The 17259-nt window shown below is 40.7% G+C and overlaps 2 protein-coding genes across 2 annotated transcripts; one reads left to right on the top strand and one right to left on the bottom strand.

Moving 5' to 3' along the window:
• Positions 1-512: 512 nt before the first annotated feature.
• On the bottom strand, positions 513-5091 carry ptx4 (pentraxin 4, long). The gene is made up of 4 exons (XM_085157538.1): positions 4742-5091; positions 3585-3763; positions 2354-3357; positions 513-2061 (listed from the first exon to the last, which is right to left on the bottom strand). The coding sequence occupies exons 1-4, from the start codon at positions 4865-4867 to the stop codon at positions 1382-1384; spliced, it is 1989 nt and encodes a 662-aa protein (XP_085013664.1). The 5' UTR covers positions 4868-5091; the 3' UTR covers positions 513-1381.
• A 496-nt stretch (positions 5092-5587) lies between these two features.
• Positions 5588-16198, top strand: slc2a6 (solute carrier family 2 member 6). Its single transcript, XM_085157539.1, has 8 exons — positions 5588-6140; positions 7663-7934; positions 9477-9573; positions 10480-10579; positions 10779-10972; positions 11091-11266; positions 11443-11738; positions 12821-16198. The coding sequence occupies exons 1-8, from the start codon at positions 6096-6098 to the stop codon at positions 13129-13131; spliced, it is 1491 nt and encodes a 496-aa protein (XP_085013665.1). The 5' UTR covers positions 5588-6095; the 3' UTR covers positions 13132-16198.
• The last annotated feature ends 1061 nt before the right edge of the window (positions 16199-17259 follow it).

Here is a 17259-nt window from a genome sequence, read left to right on the forward strand (position 1 = left end):
AAAACAAACCTGGGCCGCGTTGGCTGCTGGGATTTGACGTTTTTCAGTATTTCAGACTCCAGAAAGTTATGGCAAAAAATTATATTATATTATATTATATTATATTATATTATATTATATTATATTATATTATATTATATTATAAACAATAATTAGGTGACTAAAGACATGCATATACTAAAGTATATGCAAGTAAACTGTATTATTTTCATCTGAACTCTAATGCAGCCAGACTTTACCATTTCAGAGGAAATGGGAGTGCCTTTAACTTGTTGCAGCTCCAAAGTCTGTTCCCTTCATTTTAAATATATATAATAATAATACTTGTTAGTTAACATGTCTACAAAGAACGTAGAGGTTATGCCTGTTATTTACACCTGTGCAGTGGTAGAGGTGTAAGATGCAAAAAATTGTTCTGAATCAAGAACCAGTTCGAGATTTTTGAATCCTGCATACCTCCAAGCATATCAGTTCCTTTTTATCAATGTTTTCTGCACTACAATTATTTCAAACTTACATGTAATGTAAATAGTTTTGATGAACCTGAAAAACTGTCACTCAAATTTTTTCCACATGGAAAACAAAGGAAAATAAATAAGAAGATTTTAAAAATACATAAAGCTAAAAAGTAATTAATAAGGAATAGGGGCATAAAAGAATTGCTAATGGAACGGGTATCAGTTTGTGAAATGCCATAAACTTCATTGTTTCATTTGATTTAGCTATAAAAATGTGACTTGCACTTGCAGAGGGAAAGCACTGGATTTATGGAGAGTCATGGAGAGCGGAGAGTTTTTATTCATAAGAACACAACATTATTGACATTCACATAAGCTGCTAAAGTTCAGTTTGCTTGATACATTGGCTATTAGAAAAACAGGCAAGAAACAAGGTAAATAGTAATGAGTAATAATTATATGTGTAGCATGTATCATACTGTGTACAGATTTTAATTTTAGAGTCACACAGCAAAGGCAGGAGGCGTGAGTAGGCATATAAACTGAGCTAATTTCTTAGTTACAGTCTCTTAGTTAGTTTGCGACACTCGCTATTACAGCGCTAGTTTTGAAAGTAGTTTTAACATTATAATTATATTATATTTTGTTTCAGTAAGGATACTTTGAAATCTTTTTTCAAAGCATCCTTTATATTTGTGTAGTTATGATCATTATCACATAGAGTGGATTCTGGCATTCTCCAGCTGTCCTGGTCTCAGGCTTGACCCTGCTACAGAGTCCATGAATAATAATACTTCTATAAGTGCTGTAGTTATAGTAGAAACTGATAGCACGGTAGTGTTTACATTCACAAACACAACCTTTGCACAAAAAAAGAAAAGGAATTGCTTAAATGATCACTGCTTTTTTCCTTGATTATATCATCAGCCACAGTACTCTAAACAATCACAGGCCACATGATGCACCGCCCCATGCACCTCCTTTATATCCTCCATACCAAGCACCACTCCTCTGGGCACACCTCTTCCTGCCACTACTCCTTCTACCTCTGATGGGCTAAGCACCCGGTTCCATAACCTGAACCCAGCCATTTGCCCAGCAAAACCAACTGCAGGATCAAACCCTCCACCAACAGAGTCCTGCTCCTGTCCCAGCACCACAGATCCACCTCCGGGAACCTCCCAACCCTTCCCGAAGTCAGAGCCTGAGGAGGCAAGGAGGTGGTCATTGTAGTGCCAGAATCGACCATGGATAGAGGACCAAAGGACACAGACATGATGCCAGTGAGCGTCCAGAAGCGGTGACACCTGGAGACGACGATACACGGGGTTTCTAATGACAAAGTCCAGAGAGGGTGAGGAAGAAGGTGAGGATGGAGAAGAAACAGAAAAGGGTGTAGACGACGAGGACCTATGTCCGTAAAGAACTAACTGATTGTCACTGTCACCGGTGGCATATGAGAGCAGCGTGCCAATATGTGGTGTCTCCACACGAAGCCACAGGCACAGAGAGAGTTCAAGAAGAGCTGGTAGACTCAGGGAGAAGGTGACATAGTTTTCTGCTGAGGCCGAGGGGAACAACACCATGGAGTCCACGTTACAAACTGCAGACAGAGAAAGAAGATGCATTCAAATCCATCTAAACATGGTGCCAACACATACACATGAACAAACTGAACAGTGCATGGAAAAGCTAAAATGTTGTATGAATGCAACATCAAACTGAGCTAAACAGCAAAAACAGTTGCATGAGAGGCAGTACATGAAAGATAAAAGAGGGTTTACGCAAATCTATAAACAGTAAATGTGATGCTTTTCACTCGATGATAACATGATACAATTTTGAAATGTTTCTTTCTTTGACTTTTTCAGTATCTGAGTAGGTACTTTACTTACTGGTTGCATCCCTCTTAGGAATTGGCTGTGCTGGGATCTTGTGCTTGAGAGGAATTTGCAGAAAGTTGTGAATCATTGTATGTCTTTTGTCCTCCTCTCCTTCATCCCATCCACTAACACTTGGCTTATAAGGCCGTAGAGCCCCCGGACTGGTCCTGTTCTGTATGTCTTCTGGTGTATAATGGTTTGGAACACGGGGCAGCATCCTAGAATGCTGTTTGGGGTCTTGTAAATGTGGGGTTTCCTCAGGATGTGAATGGGAATGGGATGGTTGCTGTACCTGGGGAACAGTCTGGCCCTGTAATTGAGACAGAGCCTGGTGGGTGGTGTTGATGCTGGGGAGAGTTAGCTGATGCTGATGCTGGGAAGGATAGGGCTGTGTCTGTGCCCAAGTGTGGATCTGGGCCTGGGGCTGGGAAGGGTCTTGATGTGTTTTAGGATTTTCCTTTTGGACTTGTATTTGTAGATAAGACTCTGGCATCTGAGCTTTTGAATGTTTAGGCTGCCTTGCTGCATGGAGTTGGTCTGGCTTAGTTTCATGATCAGTGTCCGTCTGGATTTGGCTGCTTCCTTGCGCTCTGGGTTGGATATGTCCTTCCAGAATCCTTCTACGCTTTCCTCCTCTATTTGTCTGACCTCTTCTGCATGGTTCATTGTATTCCTGAGGTGTGATGTTGGAGCTAACAGGCTCTCCCATCTTCTGCCTTCCATTCCTGTCTAGGACTTCACTGAGCCGGCCCTCGAGTTGGGCCAAGCGTGTTGCCTGGTTTTTCAGGGATTCCAGCAACCCTTTTAGTCCAATCAGCAACTCATCACGCTGGATTTGAAGAGCAGCCAGTCTCTCCTCTTGACTTCGGAGCTCTAGAGTTAGGTTGAAGAAGTCCTGATCAGGATCGGCTGTCATTTTCTCAGTCTGGTGGCAGTTCTCCCTTAACTTTCTTTCCATTGAAGTCAGGCGACCCATCAGGCGCTTATTTTTCTTCTCAAGCTTCCTGTTTGTCTCCCTGTGGTGACAGTGTGAGAAAATATTTGATTAAGTATTCTTGTGTTCTTGCTTCTCAAATCCAGCTTTTAGTATCAGACTAAGGCTGAACTGCTACATTTTATTATGTAAATAGCCGAATGACCTGAAAAATTACAGTTCAAAACTAATATTACTTTTCATATAGCGGGCCTCAGTGCAGCCCTTCAAGTCTCCCTGAACAGAACATTTACCCCTGGTTGCTCTGACCTGAGATCCTCTATCTCCTGTGTTGTGCTTTGCTTTAGGTGTTCCAGGTCCTGTGATACATGGTGGTAATGGTCGTTCAGGGCTTGAACACGCCACTTTAGCGCCTGCAAGGAACTCCTGTTCTGGTTCAGGTCCAGCATGTTCAAACGGGCTCGAGTCAAAGCCTGGAACTGTTGGAACTATCAGGGAAAAAACGTTTTCATGAGTCTTCCTGCAGATGTTTGCTCACTGACCTCAAGGTCAGGAAAATACTGAAAATCTCCAGTAAATACTGAAAAACACATGTCACATGGTCGTGACGACTGATCATCGGGTGCCGCAAGAGATTTTCCATCATTTCAGTGCTTTTACAGCATGACTAATAACATGTATGACAGCAGAAGAGAAACAGTATTGCGAAACAGATATTCAACTTTAATCTGATAGCGTCACATAAAAAGTAAACAAACTAATAAAAAGCAAATGTTTATGTTTCTTTTTTAACCCTCGTGCATTTATTCAACAACATTCAACTGAGCAGCAGATTGCTGCTCGGTCCTGAGCCTGGTTCTGTTTCTTTCTTAAAGGGGAGTTTTTCCTTCCCGCTGTTGCCAAGTTCTTGCACATAAGTGGTCATCTGTGTTATTTTAGGGTCTTTACCTTGCACTATACAGTAAAGCACCTTGAGGTGACTGTTTTTGTCATTCCTGTACAAAAATGTCAAATTCCGCGATGATGCTTTTTGATGCTGCAATGAAAGAAATGCCAAAACTAACATGGAAGAACATTTCACAAGTGAGGTGTTATTTTGATTTTGATTTATTTTTGGTCATATGGCTGTAGTCCTATATTTTAAACCAAACTCTTTTGGATCAGCTGAAAATTATGATGATTTTCAGATTGTGTGGAGACCTCCCCATGGGCCCAGCTCCTTTACCTTCAGCACAGCCCTGATTCTTTGAAAACAAGAACATTTTTGGCAATATTGAAATGATAGTACCACAGTTTTTGTGACTAGTGAACAGGGATGGATTTGAGTTAGCATAGGATATAACTAGCACATAAAAAGTCATTTAAAATAAGCCGCATGCATGCAAAGGCAAGTAAAAATGTGAGTTTATGATACTGCAATAACTACTACTGTATATTATTTGCAATATAGGTAATAAGAGACTGACCTGCTCATTAAGTCGTTGGAGTTTCTGGGAAACTGGATCAAATCCCTGCACCTTTACAGTCTGAAGCTGCAGCAGAAGCGTGTAAACCAGGACCTGCATCCAGATGCCCACCACGAAGCTGCGCATGGTGCTGGGCAGTGGAGCAAGGATAGATGCAAGCTGTCGGTCTTTGTCTGGGAATGTGTAGTTGAAGGAGAAGAGAACGACATAGCTGAAAAGGGTTGGTCTTGAAACACACTATGTGAAAACAACACTTTCCACAAAATCACTGGGGAGCTGGGAGGAAATGCAGATGGCTTCAGCAGGTGCTCTGCTTCTGTCTTTCTCCCTCTTTCACTGTCAAATACAAATTAACAAACACAAAAGAGAAATGAAGTGCCCGCAATAATCGGATACACAATATTTATTAAGTGTGTTATTATGAAAGCACATTTATTTTTATTTAAAGTGCTGGAAATGGTCATTCAGCTTTGGATATGAAGTTTAGATTTATTAAAAGCTTTCACAAACTTCCTCAAAACACAGCAATCTGAAAATATATTTTCATAAAAACAGATTTCGGTTAACTGAAGTAAGTTCGCAGGCTTTTATGTGTGAACTGTGTATGTGGCTGTAAAACTCATGATGTGTGGGCTGAGGGAGAAGCAGCTTGTACTTTCTTCTTCCCCCTTGATTCTGCTGGGGGGATCTGGCTCTCTTCATCTTCTGCTTTTTGTGCAAATGACCCAATCCAGGAATCCTTTTGCAGAGCCCTCCCTTCTGCTTTAATTCTTATGACTCAGTTGCAACACTGCAGCTTCAATCTGCAGTGCTAAACATGGACAATCTCATTGCATTGATGCCAATATACTACTTTAAATACACGCTCATGTTAAAGTGAAGTGTTCCATCAAAAGTTACACTGTTTTCCACATGTGAAAGTCTAGTGCAAACAGAGGTTTTACTTTCGCTTTCATTCTGACCTCCCACAAGTCCCACATGCAGCGTCAGTGCCTTTGTCATTTCATTGTCTCACCCTGGAAAGCCCTACACAGCTCGTTGTCCACCAGAAGATTGAGATAATGCTTAGATCAGACTAGATGCTGTGCCGTACTCTTTTTTAAACAAACTTGGCTGTACTTTTATTCAGCCCTTTTTGGTTTTTGGTTTTTTAGTTGTTTTTTAAGTCCTTTGTTGAAAGCTGTGCAGTGTATTTTGGCACACTGTGATAACGTTTTATCACACGGTGCTTTTGTGGATTTTTGTATCAGTTTTTTTTTTTTCCTTTAAACAACAACTTCAGTTTCTTTCGTGCGGAGCATCATCAACGGTCAGAATCTCGAGTCCGGTTATAAAAACCTCCTATAAAGCAAACATGGATGAAGTGACTCCACTGCTGCCAAGACAATCAACATCCAAGGTCTGAGCTCACTGATTGTCATTTAAAATCCTATAAGCTTAAAAGATTTAATGCAGAAATAAGATCATGTCTACATCGCTTTGTTTATGGTCTAACTCATTTCTCATTTCAGACAGACAGTGATTTTTAAGCTGTGTTTATAGTGTGGGTGTCGAGCTGTTTTAAACTCTGAGTTTATGCAAATTATGTGAATAAAATAACCGTTCAGTGCAGCAGCTGAATGGAGATGTCTATCTGCAGCCTGACGGTTAACAGTCCAAATCTTTCTTTGTTTGACGGTAAAGTTGACATGTGTGAAAAATAAAAAGCACGATTTATTTTACAGTGTGATTCAAAACTCTGATGATAAATGAAAACTTGGCCTGAGTGAAAGAAATCCCACCTGTTACTATACCGATTTAACTTTCAATGAGAAACACAAACATCCCATCCTCTGACTTTGATTTGTTCATTGCTGAAATGTTGATTTTCTCCATTCCAAGCAAACCGCTCATAGCTTTGCTTAGTCTGACTGCAGTGTTGCATTTTAGGATGACCTCAACAGGAAAACGAAACAGAAGTCAAGAAGCTTGTGAACTCCAGACAACTTGCTTTATGTCACTTTCTTAACTGATTACTCAAGAATATTTCAGTTAAGGGTGAATCTAGAGTTTCTTGTTCTGAATTTTTTCCCTCCACTTCTGGAAAACATCACAGAACTTTTCTTAACTAAGTAATCACCTGATAATTTTAATGCATTTGTTCAGCTGGTTTGATTACTTTTTGCTTTTTACTTTTTTCTGTGCGTGACTTCTCGTCTGTAAGTTAACTCCTTTCAACACTTCCCACCTCCCTTTTCTGTCATGCACGGCTAATGCAAACATGATTGCACACTTGAATAGAGGAGGTGCAGAAAGATGGGTTTTGTCACATTTTTGTATGGCAGGGGCCTGATTGATGATAACTGAATACCAAAGCTTTCGTTTTCTGCTTTTCAACCCTTTTGTTTCATGTGGTCACTCCCAAAAAACCCAGCTGAGTTGCAACTCTTACTGGTATGTGACTTTTAATTAACAAAACTGCTTCACATAGGTTTGCTTCCTATACCTAAACTCCTTCCATCTGTATTTTGTGAGACGCTCAATCTAAAATAGTTTCCACAATACTGCTTTTTAGTTATTCTACAGTCAATAGAAGAACTGTCACCAGTCATGCAGGCAATAATCTCATCCTTCATTTATCTTTGAAACTCAAAACATCAACCAAGCAAATATAGTTTTTAAATATTAGATATACTTTTCATTATTCATTATTATTTATATTAATATTATATTATTTTTACTATTATATATAATCCCCCCCCCCCCCCCCCCCCCCCCATATCTACTCTCTGGACAACATGCTGATTTTTAAATTAGTTGAGATCACAAACCTCTCGTACACTTCCACACCTGTCATTGATTCACTGAACATCCAGATCAGTTTCAACTCTATATGTGCAGTTGATCTTGTGTTTGAACGTGTCCACACCTCTTTGTCTTAGATTAAAAACTCTGGACTGTACCTGGCCGCATTTGCAGCGGTCCTGGGGAACTTCAACTCTGGTTACTCCCTTGTCTACCCGTCTCCCGTGCTGCCATATTTCCAGAGTCCCGACGCCGACCCTCGGCTCAGGATGAACACCGAGCAGGCCGCCTGGTTCGGATCTATCTACTCCCTAGGTGCTGCAGCCGGGGGGCTAGGGGCCATACTGCTCAACGACATGATTGGACGAAAGCTGAGTATAATGATGTCGGCGTTGCCCTCAACTATCGGGTTGGTCTCAGTCACAGCATACACAACATGAAGCCCTCTTCAACACTTTTAACAGATAGATTTGCATAGAATAGAATAGAAAAAATAGAAATGCTCTGTTATCATAGTACACATACAACAAAATTGTGAGTGCTCCACACAAACTGTGCAGGAATAAAATATAAATAGTGAAATAGTGACAGCAGAACAACAGGAAGATTATAGCATATATTATAACATCGGTAATATTGTGTAAGCAGATCATTTATTTATAAATTCTGTACTTTGATACTATGACATACCAACTTTAAACATTTGAAAACCTGAAATACCACTGAAAGCACATAATGCACTAAACTGGGAAACACAACATCATTACTCTTAGAACTTAATTTGGTGTGTTTAAAAGCATGTACGACTGATTGGAAACACTAAGTACGCTGTTACTAAAAATGAATTAATCAAATGGACTTGATTAGTTGATAAATATCAGATTGGAATAATAATAATAATAATAATACATTTTATTTATAGGTGCCTTTCAGACCCTGAAGGTCACCTTACAGTAACATGTAAACAATACCATAAAAAACATAGGAAAAATGTATATATAGCAAACATGGTAGATAAAATTTAGACATAAACAGTCATAAAAGTATAAAAACAAATATAAAAACTGAGCAACATAAAAATGGCCTAAAACAGATCAGGTGTATGCAATTTTAAATAGATGAGTTTTGAGACGTGATTTAAAAGTGGTGAGACAGTGTTTGGTCCGGAGATCTAGTGGGAGTGCATCCAAAGTCTCGGGGCAGAACAACTAAAGGCTCTGAGTCCAATGGTAGTCAGGCGAGCAGGTGGAACAGACAGAAGGGAAGCTGAAGAAGAGCGGAGTGTACGAAGGGGCGAGTATGTATGGAGAAGATCGGATAGATATGGAGGAGCAAGGTTATGAAGTGCTTTGAAAGTGAGAAGCAGGATCTTGAAATTGACACGGAGGTGAATTGGGAGCCAATGGAGCTGTTTAAGAACAGGTGTTATATGTTCAGTGGATCTAGTTCTGGAAATAATACGAGCAGCTGTATTTTGAACTAACTGCAATTTATGGAGGGATTTATGAGGTAAACCATAGAGAAGAGAATTACAGTAATCCAGACGAGATGTGACAAGAGCATTGACAAGTATGGCGGTACTGTGTGGTGTGAGTGAGGGACGAAGATGGTTAACATTACAAAGATGAAAGATTGGAACACCTCTATGAAAGCAGAAGAAGAAGAACACAATGCCACAACCATCCCCGGAGTGAATGTCTCAGCAGATTAACTCCACTGCTCAGAGAAACTGCAAAAAACCCAAGAGCTAAACCTCAGACAGGCCTCAGTCAGCATGTTAAATGAGCAAGGCTGAAAAATTATGGTTTATTTGGAAGGATTGCCAGGAGTAATCTTCTTGTCTTGGCAGCATTGCTTAGGTCTGCTAAGTTGCACCTGGTGATGTGTTTCATGAATATTACACTGTAGATTATTTATTTTTGAATGAATAAACTGTGTATGTGTGTCTCAGGTACATGCTGATGGGAGGAGCTATAAACTTGTCCATGCTCCAGGTGGGCCGTTTCCTAAATGGCGTTGCCGCGGGGATGACTGCAGCATCCATTCCTGTAGGTAACCATGGTTATATAAGCTTAAAAAAACCTATTTATAATTTTTTGTATTCTCTGAGTCCCTAATACGTATATGGATACCTGACTACAGCATCCTATAAAAATGTTGACAAAAGTGTTCAGTGTTCCCAGAAAAGTATTAAGAGATTGCAGTTAATTCATCCAGTTTTAAAAACACTGCATTAAAACTAGATAGACAGTCACTTCTTACTAAAATGAATAAGTCATGTGTGAGAAAGCATGAACATAGTTTGTCTAACATGACCCTCATTAATGGGATAAGCTACACCATTGGTTACTTTTATGACAAGTGCAGAACTGAAAAGACAAGTGAGCTTAAAATAAATTTGCATCATCAGAGCAACCGGGTTTGTCAGGAAGGAAAAATCTAGTCCTGTAAAGCTGGAAATATTGTTAAGTTAAAAAAAAACATGGAGTACTGAATCTCACCTAGACCCACAGAGCATGGATGCATGAGCTAAAACAACTTTGAGAATTTCCACATACTAAAGAAACTACACGTAACTATTATAATGGTAAGCGCCTCTTCTCTTCTCTTCTCTTCTCTTCTCTTCTCTTCTCTTCTCTTCTCTTCTCTTCTCTTACATATTTAATTAAACACTTAAACTTTATGCACTTGATATAAACTGAATGTATATCAGTCAAGTAAATTTACTGAACATTTTACATTTTACGTAACACAAATTACATGTAAACTTTACATGAATTCCAGAATTCCTTTTATGCTGAATAACTTATTTAGCAAGTGTGCTTGTACCATCTTTGTGAGTCATCTCAGTGTAGTTGAGTTGTTTTTTGGGGACACTACTGGCATCTTTTGACTTACTCTCTGAATTTGTACTAGTTGACTTTATGTAACTGTAATATTATGTGTGTTTACAGGTTTACATCTCAGAGATCTCCCACCAAAAAGTGAGAGGAGCTCTTGGCTCCTGCCCTCAGATCACATCTGTAATTGGGGCCCTGGTGCTCTATGCTCTTGGTAGGAACAAACCAGTGCTGGTGCATACCCAGTTATGCCAGCTTTATACATAGTTAGCTGTCTTTGCTAAAATTGGTTGTGCATCTTAATTTTCTTGCTTTAAATGGTATTCTCATATAAAACCGTGTTTTGTGATGTTTTAAGTGGTGTATCTTAAAAAAAGGAACTGCCTCTCTCTTTTTTTGTATCCAATGGACAGGTCTGGTGGTGCCATGGAGGTGGCTGGCTGTGGCAGGCGAGGTGCCAGCTGTGTTGATGGTTGTGCTGCTGGCGTTCATGCCCTCCTCCCCCAGAAGGCTCCTCTCAATGGGCCGGCAGCAGCATGCTGAGAGGGTGCTCCGCTGGCTCAGGGGAAATCAGTATGACGTCCAGACTGAGCTCCTTGCCGTACAGGTAAATAGGCAAGCAGCTGATTTACTGGGTTTCATTGGAGATGAATATGAGACACCTCAGTATACATCCTACAGGGTTCATAGACATTAACATATTTGTTGTAACTCCATTAATGCAGCACAGCATCGACACACAGCCCAAAATCACATGGTCTCAGCTGGGAACACCAACCTACTACAAGCCAATCCTGATCTCAGTGGGGATGCGTTTCCTGCAGCAGATGACAGGCATCACACCAATCCTGGTTTACATGGAGCCCATCTTTAAAAAGAGCAATGTCCCCCTGCCACCCAGGTTGGTGGTTTATTTCCCATGTGGATTTTATTGTTTTTAGCCTTTTGTGCTTTAATGATAATAACGCAAATGATACATCTAATTAATCATTTAAATTGACTTTGAAACTCAAGAATAATCACGAAACACATCGAGTTCGTCTTTAAACTCCATATCTGTGTTTCTGTATCTGCCAGGTATGATGCTGCCATCGTGGGTTTGCTGCGCCTCTGCTCTATTGCCGTGGCAGCTTTTCTGATGGACAAAGCAGGACGCAAGGCTCTACTGTACACATCGAGCATGCTGATGTTTTTGTCCACTCTGACTCTCACCATGGTTTCTCACACCACACCTTGCCCTCCTGGCCCTGCTCCTCCAAACCACACCGCTCTGGACTACACCTCCCATAATGACTTTGGAAGCACTTTTATGAGCAATGCCCAAACTGCAGGGAGCATCTTGCCGATCATATGTACCGTGGTGTTTATATTTGGTGAGTTCTGAAAGCAACAGATATTTGATTATTTGTTTCTGGCAGTCAGTGACGTGGTAGTGAGAGGTGCCAAGGGGGAAGCTGTGAGTCTCCCGCTATAGTAAACAGCTCAGCAGCTCTTGGATGGACAAGTATGACACTTGGTACACTTGTGATCTATGGCTTACTGACCACATGGTTCTTCTCAGTGGTTCTGATTATAACAGGCTGAAGATTAAGGGATAGATTGTCATAACATTAGTTACAGAATGACTTGGACAAAATTTTAACTTATCGGAAAGCTAAAAACCTTGGTTTGCAAGCTGCATCCATAAAGTATTTGAGTGCGTCACACAGACATAGACTCCTGCTTATCAGTGTTAAAAACTCGACCATGCAGAAAGTCATATTATCTGTAAGATTATACACTGAAAGTACCTGAAAAATCAGTTCTGCCAATATGGTTGAATTTGCTATGGCGGCGCCAATGACTGTATATCAAAGATGGACTTGAGCAGTTTGGGGTTTTTAGGTCGTTGTTTTTCTAGTGTCAGCCTCAAGTGGTCATTTATGGAACTGCAGGTTTTGACACTTAAGCATCAGCTTTATTTTTCAGCAGCAGAGATTACTGCTTGGTAACAAACGCCATAAACAATTAAGTTAGCATTTAAACAAATACATGTATACTTTTATGGGTTGTAGAGGAGAAACTTAGTAACCTGTCAGGCATCAGAGGTGTTAAATCATCAGCTCTGTTACATTTAGCTCTTGGAGCCTCATTAACAGACTATGACGTGTCAACATTATATCCTCATAAAAATATGATGGACAAATATGTTGTCACACCTGCTCAGCTGAGAAAACCCCCAATGATTTATATGTTGTAGCATTAGCATGCTGTACTGTGCTTCTTCCCTTCAGGGGTTTTGTTTTCAGACGTCGTTAATCACACCTTAAAGAAATGTCCCAGTCTGAACATCCTAAAATATGCTGTCTCTGTGCTGTGCCTGACAAAGGGCGTCTGCTGCTTTCATTGTCTCATGATGTCATCTTCTTTAATGTGGGCTGTTAGCTTTATTATCACATTGTTGGTTGTCTCCTAGGATACGCCTTGGGATGGGGCCCAATCACATGGCTGCTAATGTCAGAGGTGCTTCCACTGGCTGCCAGGGGTAAAGCTTCTGGTGTGTGTGTCACCGTCAGCTGGCTGACGGCCTTCGGGCTCACGCACGGCTTCACACACTTAGTGGACACGTACGGCCTGTATGTGCCCTACCTGCTTTTCACGGTGGTGTGCGTCGTCTCCCTGCTCTTCAATGCTGTGTGCATCCCAGAGACTCGCAAGCGCTCGCTGGAGGAAATAGAGAACTATTTCAGGACGGGACGCACGTTCACCATCAACCGGTCCAGCTGAGGCCTGCATCAGTCTCATTCACATGATGTTCTTATAAAGCAGGCATGGGGGTCTTAGAAAAATGATCTGAGAGCTTGAGAGATTCCAATCAATCAAACTTAACCATCATTAAGACTGATTTCAACTAGCTGAAAATAGTTATCACCAGCTCAAGTAGGTTTCCATTTAGGACCTTTATTAAAGGTCAGAGCAAATACACATAACTGACAATTTTAACAGCTACATTTTATCATATGATTACTTTATTATCTAATCATCTATTTTTCATCTAATTGTGGTAATAATTTTTATACACTAGTCTAGAATAATTACAAATTACAAATAATATACCTCTGATTGTTATTTTGTAGATTTATATATGTCAGACTTCCAGCACAGCTTGGAAGCACTACTGTATGATACAGAGAGACGAAACTACTGAAACAATGAGCAAACAAAGCTCTAAACTAAACTTCCCAGAGGAAGTGGCCAGAGCACAGCAGTAGGTCCAAAGAAACATTTACTAGAAAAAAAGACAATTTTCTACAAATGAACAAAAACCTTCTGTTTTTAATCACGGGACAGTCTGATGTGCTTTTTCTGTCATTTTACAAATGTATTTCCTACAATTCCAGCCCAAAGAGTAATATTGACGGCAATGTTTGTCTTATCACTGGAATAATTTAGACATACTGTTGAAGATGCCCTTCTGTTTTCTTATTAAAAATATCTGAGGGATTAAATGTGCATTTAAACTTCTTTACATTGGCATGAACAGCGAGTTTAAGAGGTCCAGCCCACTTGAGATCAAAGCTGGCCTGCGATGTAAAATGAATTTGACATTCCTGATGTAATCCATGCATTTTATTTATTTGAACACATTTTGGCTAAAAAGGCCACGTAGGTAGCCTTTTAACCCCCCAAAAAAGTTGACCGGCAGAACGTCTGACAAAGAAGAAGAGCACACTGCCACCTGGTTTAGTGCAGCAGTGACAGGTGTGGTGCAGAGACTTAAGGAAACATAGGGCAGGAACTCCACCTTAAAAAATTATTTTGTTCGTGGAAGAATCATTCTTGAAATCACACACACGGTCTGTTGGCACTTATAGAGCTCCGGTATTAATAATAAGTGGGAGCATGTGCATGAAAACTTATTAATCAAAGCATTGAAAAAGTGGGCTGTCAGCTAAGGGCAGAAAACGATGGCATCAGGCTGGATGTGACTCAGCAGGCCGAGTCACATGCCACAGGGCGCAGTCAGTGTTCAAGGTTTGGGTCTGACTCACCGTCCAGTGTCACCACATCCTCCCAGTTGTTTAGTAACATCAGAGAAACGAACACACATGATGCTTTGCAAAAGTTTAAGGCGCTCTGAATTAAGCGTGAACCTCTTCTGTGGAAGCTGTCTCAGTGTCTCCTCATGAAATCTCACATTGACCTCGCTGTGTTAGGACCCAAACTCTAAGAGTGGGACACCGTAGGTCACAGGGCTTCTTGTTCTTCTTGTCATGCTGCAGGGTGAAATGGGACCAACCGGATGCTTCCATGAAGGTTGTTAAAGCATCTTAACTGCCCAACTTGAGCGGCCGTGACAAGCGATCAAAGAATGCTTGGGAGTGGTAGGGACACCTCGACACACGTGTGTGACACAGTGTGCGATTCTGTAGGGATGTTTAGAGCCGTTCAACACCCACATTTGCGAGGAAGGTTACAGGTGTGTTTAATAACTGAGGTATTGTTTTTTCCAATGCGAATGAGTCCAATTAGGTGACACATACGGTTTGCTCCTTATAAAATCAAAGAAAAGCTTTGTGGAAGCTGCTGTATCGAATTAAACCTATTTTCTGCACATTCCAACACATAAAATATATTTTTTGTGTGTGTTTGCACTCAGTCTTTCAAATAGATGCAAGTAAAACACAGCAGAAAATAAATAAAGTCAAAGACTAGCGGTCCTTTAGCTCTATTTTCACCTGTAAAGCAGGAGTAGGGTAGGCGGAGGTTTACCCTGGTGTAGGTGTGCCTAGTTTAGGGGTTTAGGGGTTTTTTTCGCTGTAAAAAGAAGTTTTCTTCCCACGCACAACGGACACTATTGTTTTTGTCACTTTTGACGGAATCAAACTCAAAATAAGGTCAGTACTTCCACGCTTTAAACGCTGCACGCTCATACTCTCTCCTGCACTCGATATATTATCCATTGTTGATCTGCACACAGCTGTTTTCACGAACGTCGCACTTGCTTACGTCACTGTCATGAGACATTCTCGCAAAAAAATCACGGTTTTAGTAACGCAGTAACGCAGCGTTCCTACGGGAAAGTAACGGTAATCTAATTACCGTTTTTGCAATAGTAATCCCTTACTTTACTCGTTACTTGAAAAAAGTAATCGGATTACAGTAACGCGTTACAAGTAACGCGTTACTGCCCATCTCTGCCAGTAACAATGGAGCAATTTATATTCCCTGTCTGGTTGGCGAGTGGTTATTGGAGGTTGATGGACAAGCCTCGGTTACACAGGTCTAGAGACCAGTCAGCGACTTTCCTGGCAACCACCAGTCACTTGGGAAGAACATGTATTCCCCAATCAATTGGAGAAGGCTTCGTTGGGATTGCTTTGGTTGCTAGCAGATTGCCACGGTTGTATTTGGTTGTAGTGACTTTACTGCAAATATTCACCAGCTGTAAAACATGCAACGCAAACTGGAAACAGGGATCATTTACCTTCAAAGTAAAAGCTGCACCTTTTCAAACATGTTGGCAGCAGCGCTGCGGCACAACTTTTTTCCTGTTTCTAGTTTGCGTCACACTTTTTCACCTTTCATTACCACTCTGCAAGTCGTTAGTAGACAACTTTGCGTCTTTCATGCAAACTATAGCTGACAATCTGCTAGCAACCACAGCAATCGCAGGGAGGTTTAAATGTGTCTCACCTTCTTTTAAGACTTGCTGTACACTGACGGCAGTAATGTTATTTTAGGTTTTTATTATCATATGAAAATACATATACGTAATGGTACCTGTTGCTTTAACAAACTATGATTTAGACAAACTACAGTTCTATGATTGTACATTTGCTCACTTACAAAGAAATCAACAGCCTCTACATTTTCTGGTAGTTTCATATTTCTGGGGAGAGAAAGAATATCAACCAAAAATAAAATTCAAAAAACACTCATTGTATAAACGTTAAGAATTCATTTGCATGTCACTGAGTGAAATTAATACTTGATCCTCAAATAACCTTTTTGGTCGGGGGTTGTAAGACGTTTCTTATAGTTGGTCAAGTTCGCACACATTTTTTTTACTTGGCTGCCACTTGACAACTTGAAGTTTCATCTCGCTCCACAGATGCAGATGCTGTTTCAGATTGAGGTCTGAAGACCAAAACCTTAATGTAATTTTTCTTTAGACACTCTTGTTGCCTTGGCAGTATGTTTTGGGTTTTGTCATGGTATCCATCTTCAGTGTTGAGGGAGTTTACTTGGAGTAATACTCAGCACTTCTGTTCTTCCAAACATGCCAGGTCAAGTTGCTGTCAGAGAGTTTAATTTTGCTTTCATCTCGCCACAGTACTTTCTCCCAACCATCTTTCAGCCATATATATGTTTATTGGCAAACATAAGTCAGGCCTGTACATGTGCTGTCTTGAGCAGGGGATCCTTGGGAGCTTGCAAGATTTCTGTCCACTATGGCCCAGTATGTTACCAGTGGTGCTCTCGATGACTATGGTCCCAACTGCCTTCAGATCATTAACAGGCTCCTCCTGTGTAGTTTTGAAAGGTTTGGGATCATCCACCACCTTTCTCATGGTCATTCTTATCTCATGAAAAAGATCTTGGATGAAGTTTGATTGAGAGTGCAATTGATGGTCATTTTAGATTCATTCCATTTCCAAATAATCACACCAATCTTCTTGCTGATGGTCTTGTATTCTAGCCTTGAGTAGGTGTACAGTTTTATCCCTGATGTCCTTTGAAACTTTTTGGTCTTGCCGGTGGTGGTGGAGAGGTGGAATGGAAGAAACCGATTCTGTGGATAGATGTACTTTTTCCAGGCATGTGCCACTGGGGGGAAGGCACATCCCTGTCTTGGGTCTCCTCGCTGGAGAGATTATATCTCTTGGCTGGCCTGGAAACACCTTGGTGTTG

Source organism: Neolamprologus multifasciatus, chromosome 4 (genome assembly GCF_963576455.1).
Source record: "Neolamprologus multifasciatus chromosome 4, fNeoMul1.2, whole genome shotgun sequence".
NCBI classification, from domain to species: domain Eukaryota; kingdom Metazoa; phylum Chordata; class Actinopteri; order Cichliformes; family Cichlidae; genus Neolamprologus; species Neolamprologus multifasciatus.

Bases quoted from the DNA above. Each gene is read 5' to 3' on its own strand.
- slc2a6 (XM_085157539.1), top strand. From the start codon at position 6,096: ATGGATGAAGTGACTCCACTGCTGCCAAGACAATCAACATCCAAG. The intron at 6,141-7,662 runs GTCTGAGCTCAC...TCTTTGTCTTAG, and splicing joins CAAGACAATCAACATCCAAG to ATTAAAAACTCTGGACTGTA. The intron at 7,935-9,476 runs GTTGGTCTCAGT...TGTGTGTCTCAG, and splicing joins GCGTTGCCCTCAACTATCGG to GTACATGCTGATGGGAGGAG.
- ptx4 (XM_085157538.1), bottom strand. From the start codon at position 4,867: ATGCGCAGCTTCGTGGTGGGCATCTGGATGCAGGTCCTGGTTTACACG. The intron at 3,358-3,584 runs GTCAGAGCAACC...CTGTCACCACAG, and splicing joins CAGGAGATAGAGGATCTCAG to GGAGACAAACAGGAAGCTTG. The intron at 2,062-2,353 runs GTAAGTAAAGTA...CTCTGTCTGCAG, and splicing joins TCCTAAGAGGGATGCAACCA to TTTGTAACGTGGACTCCATG.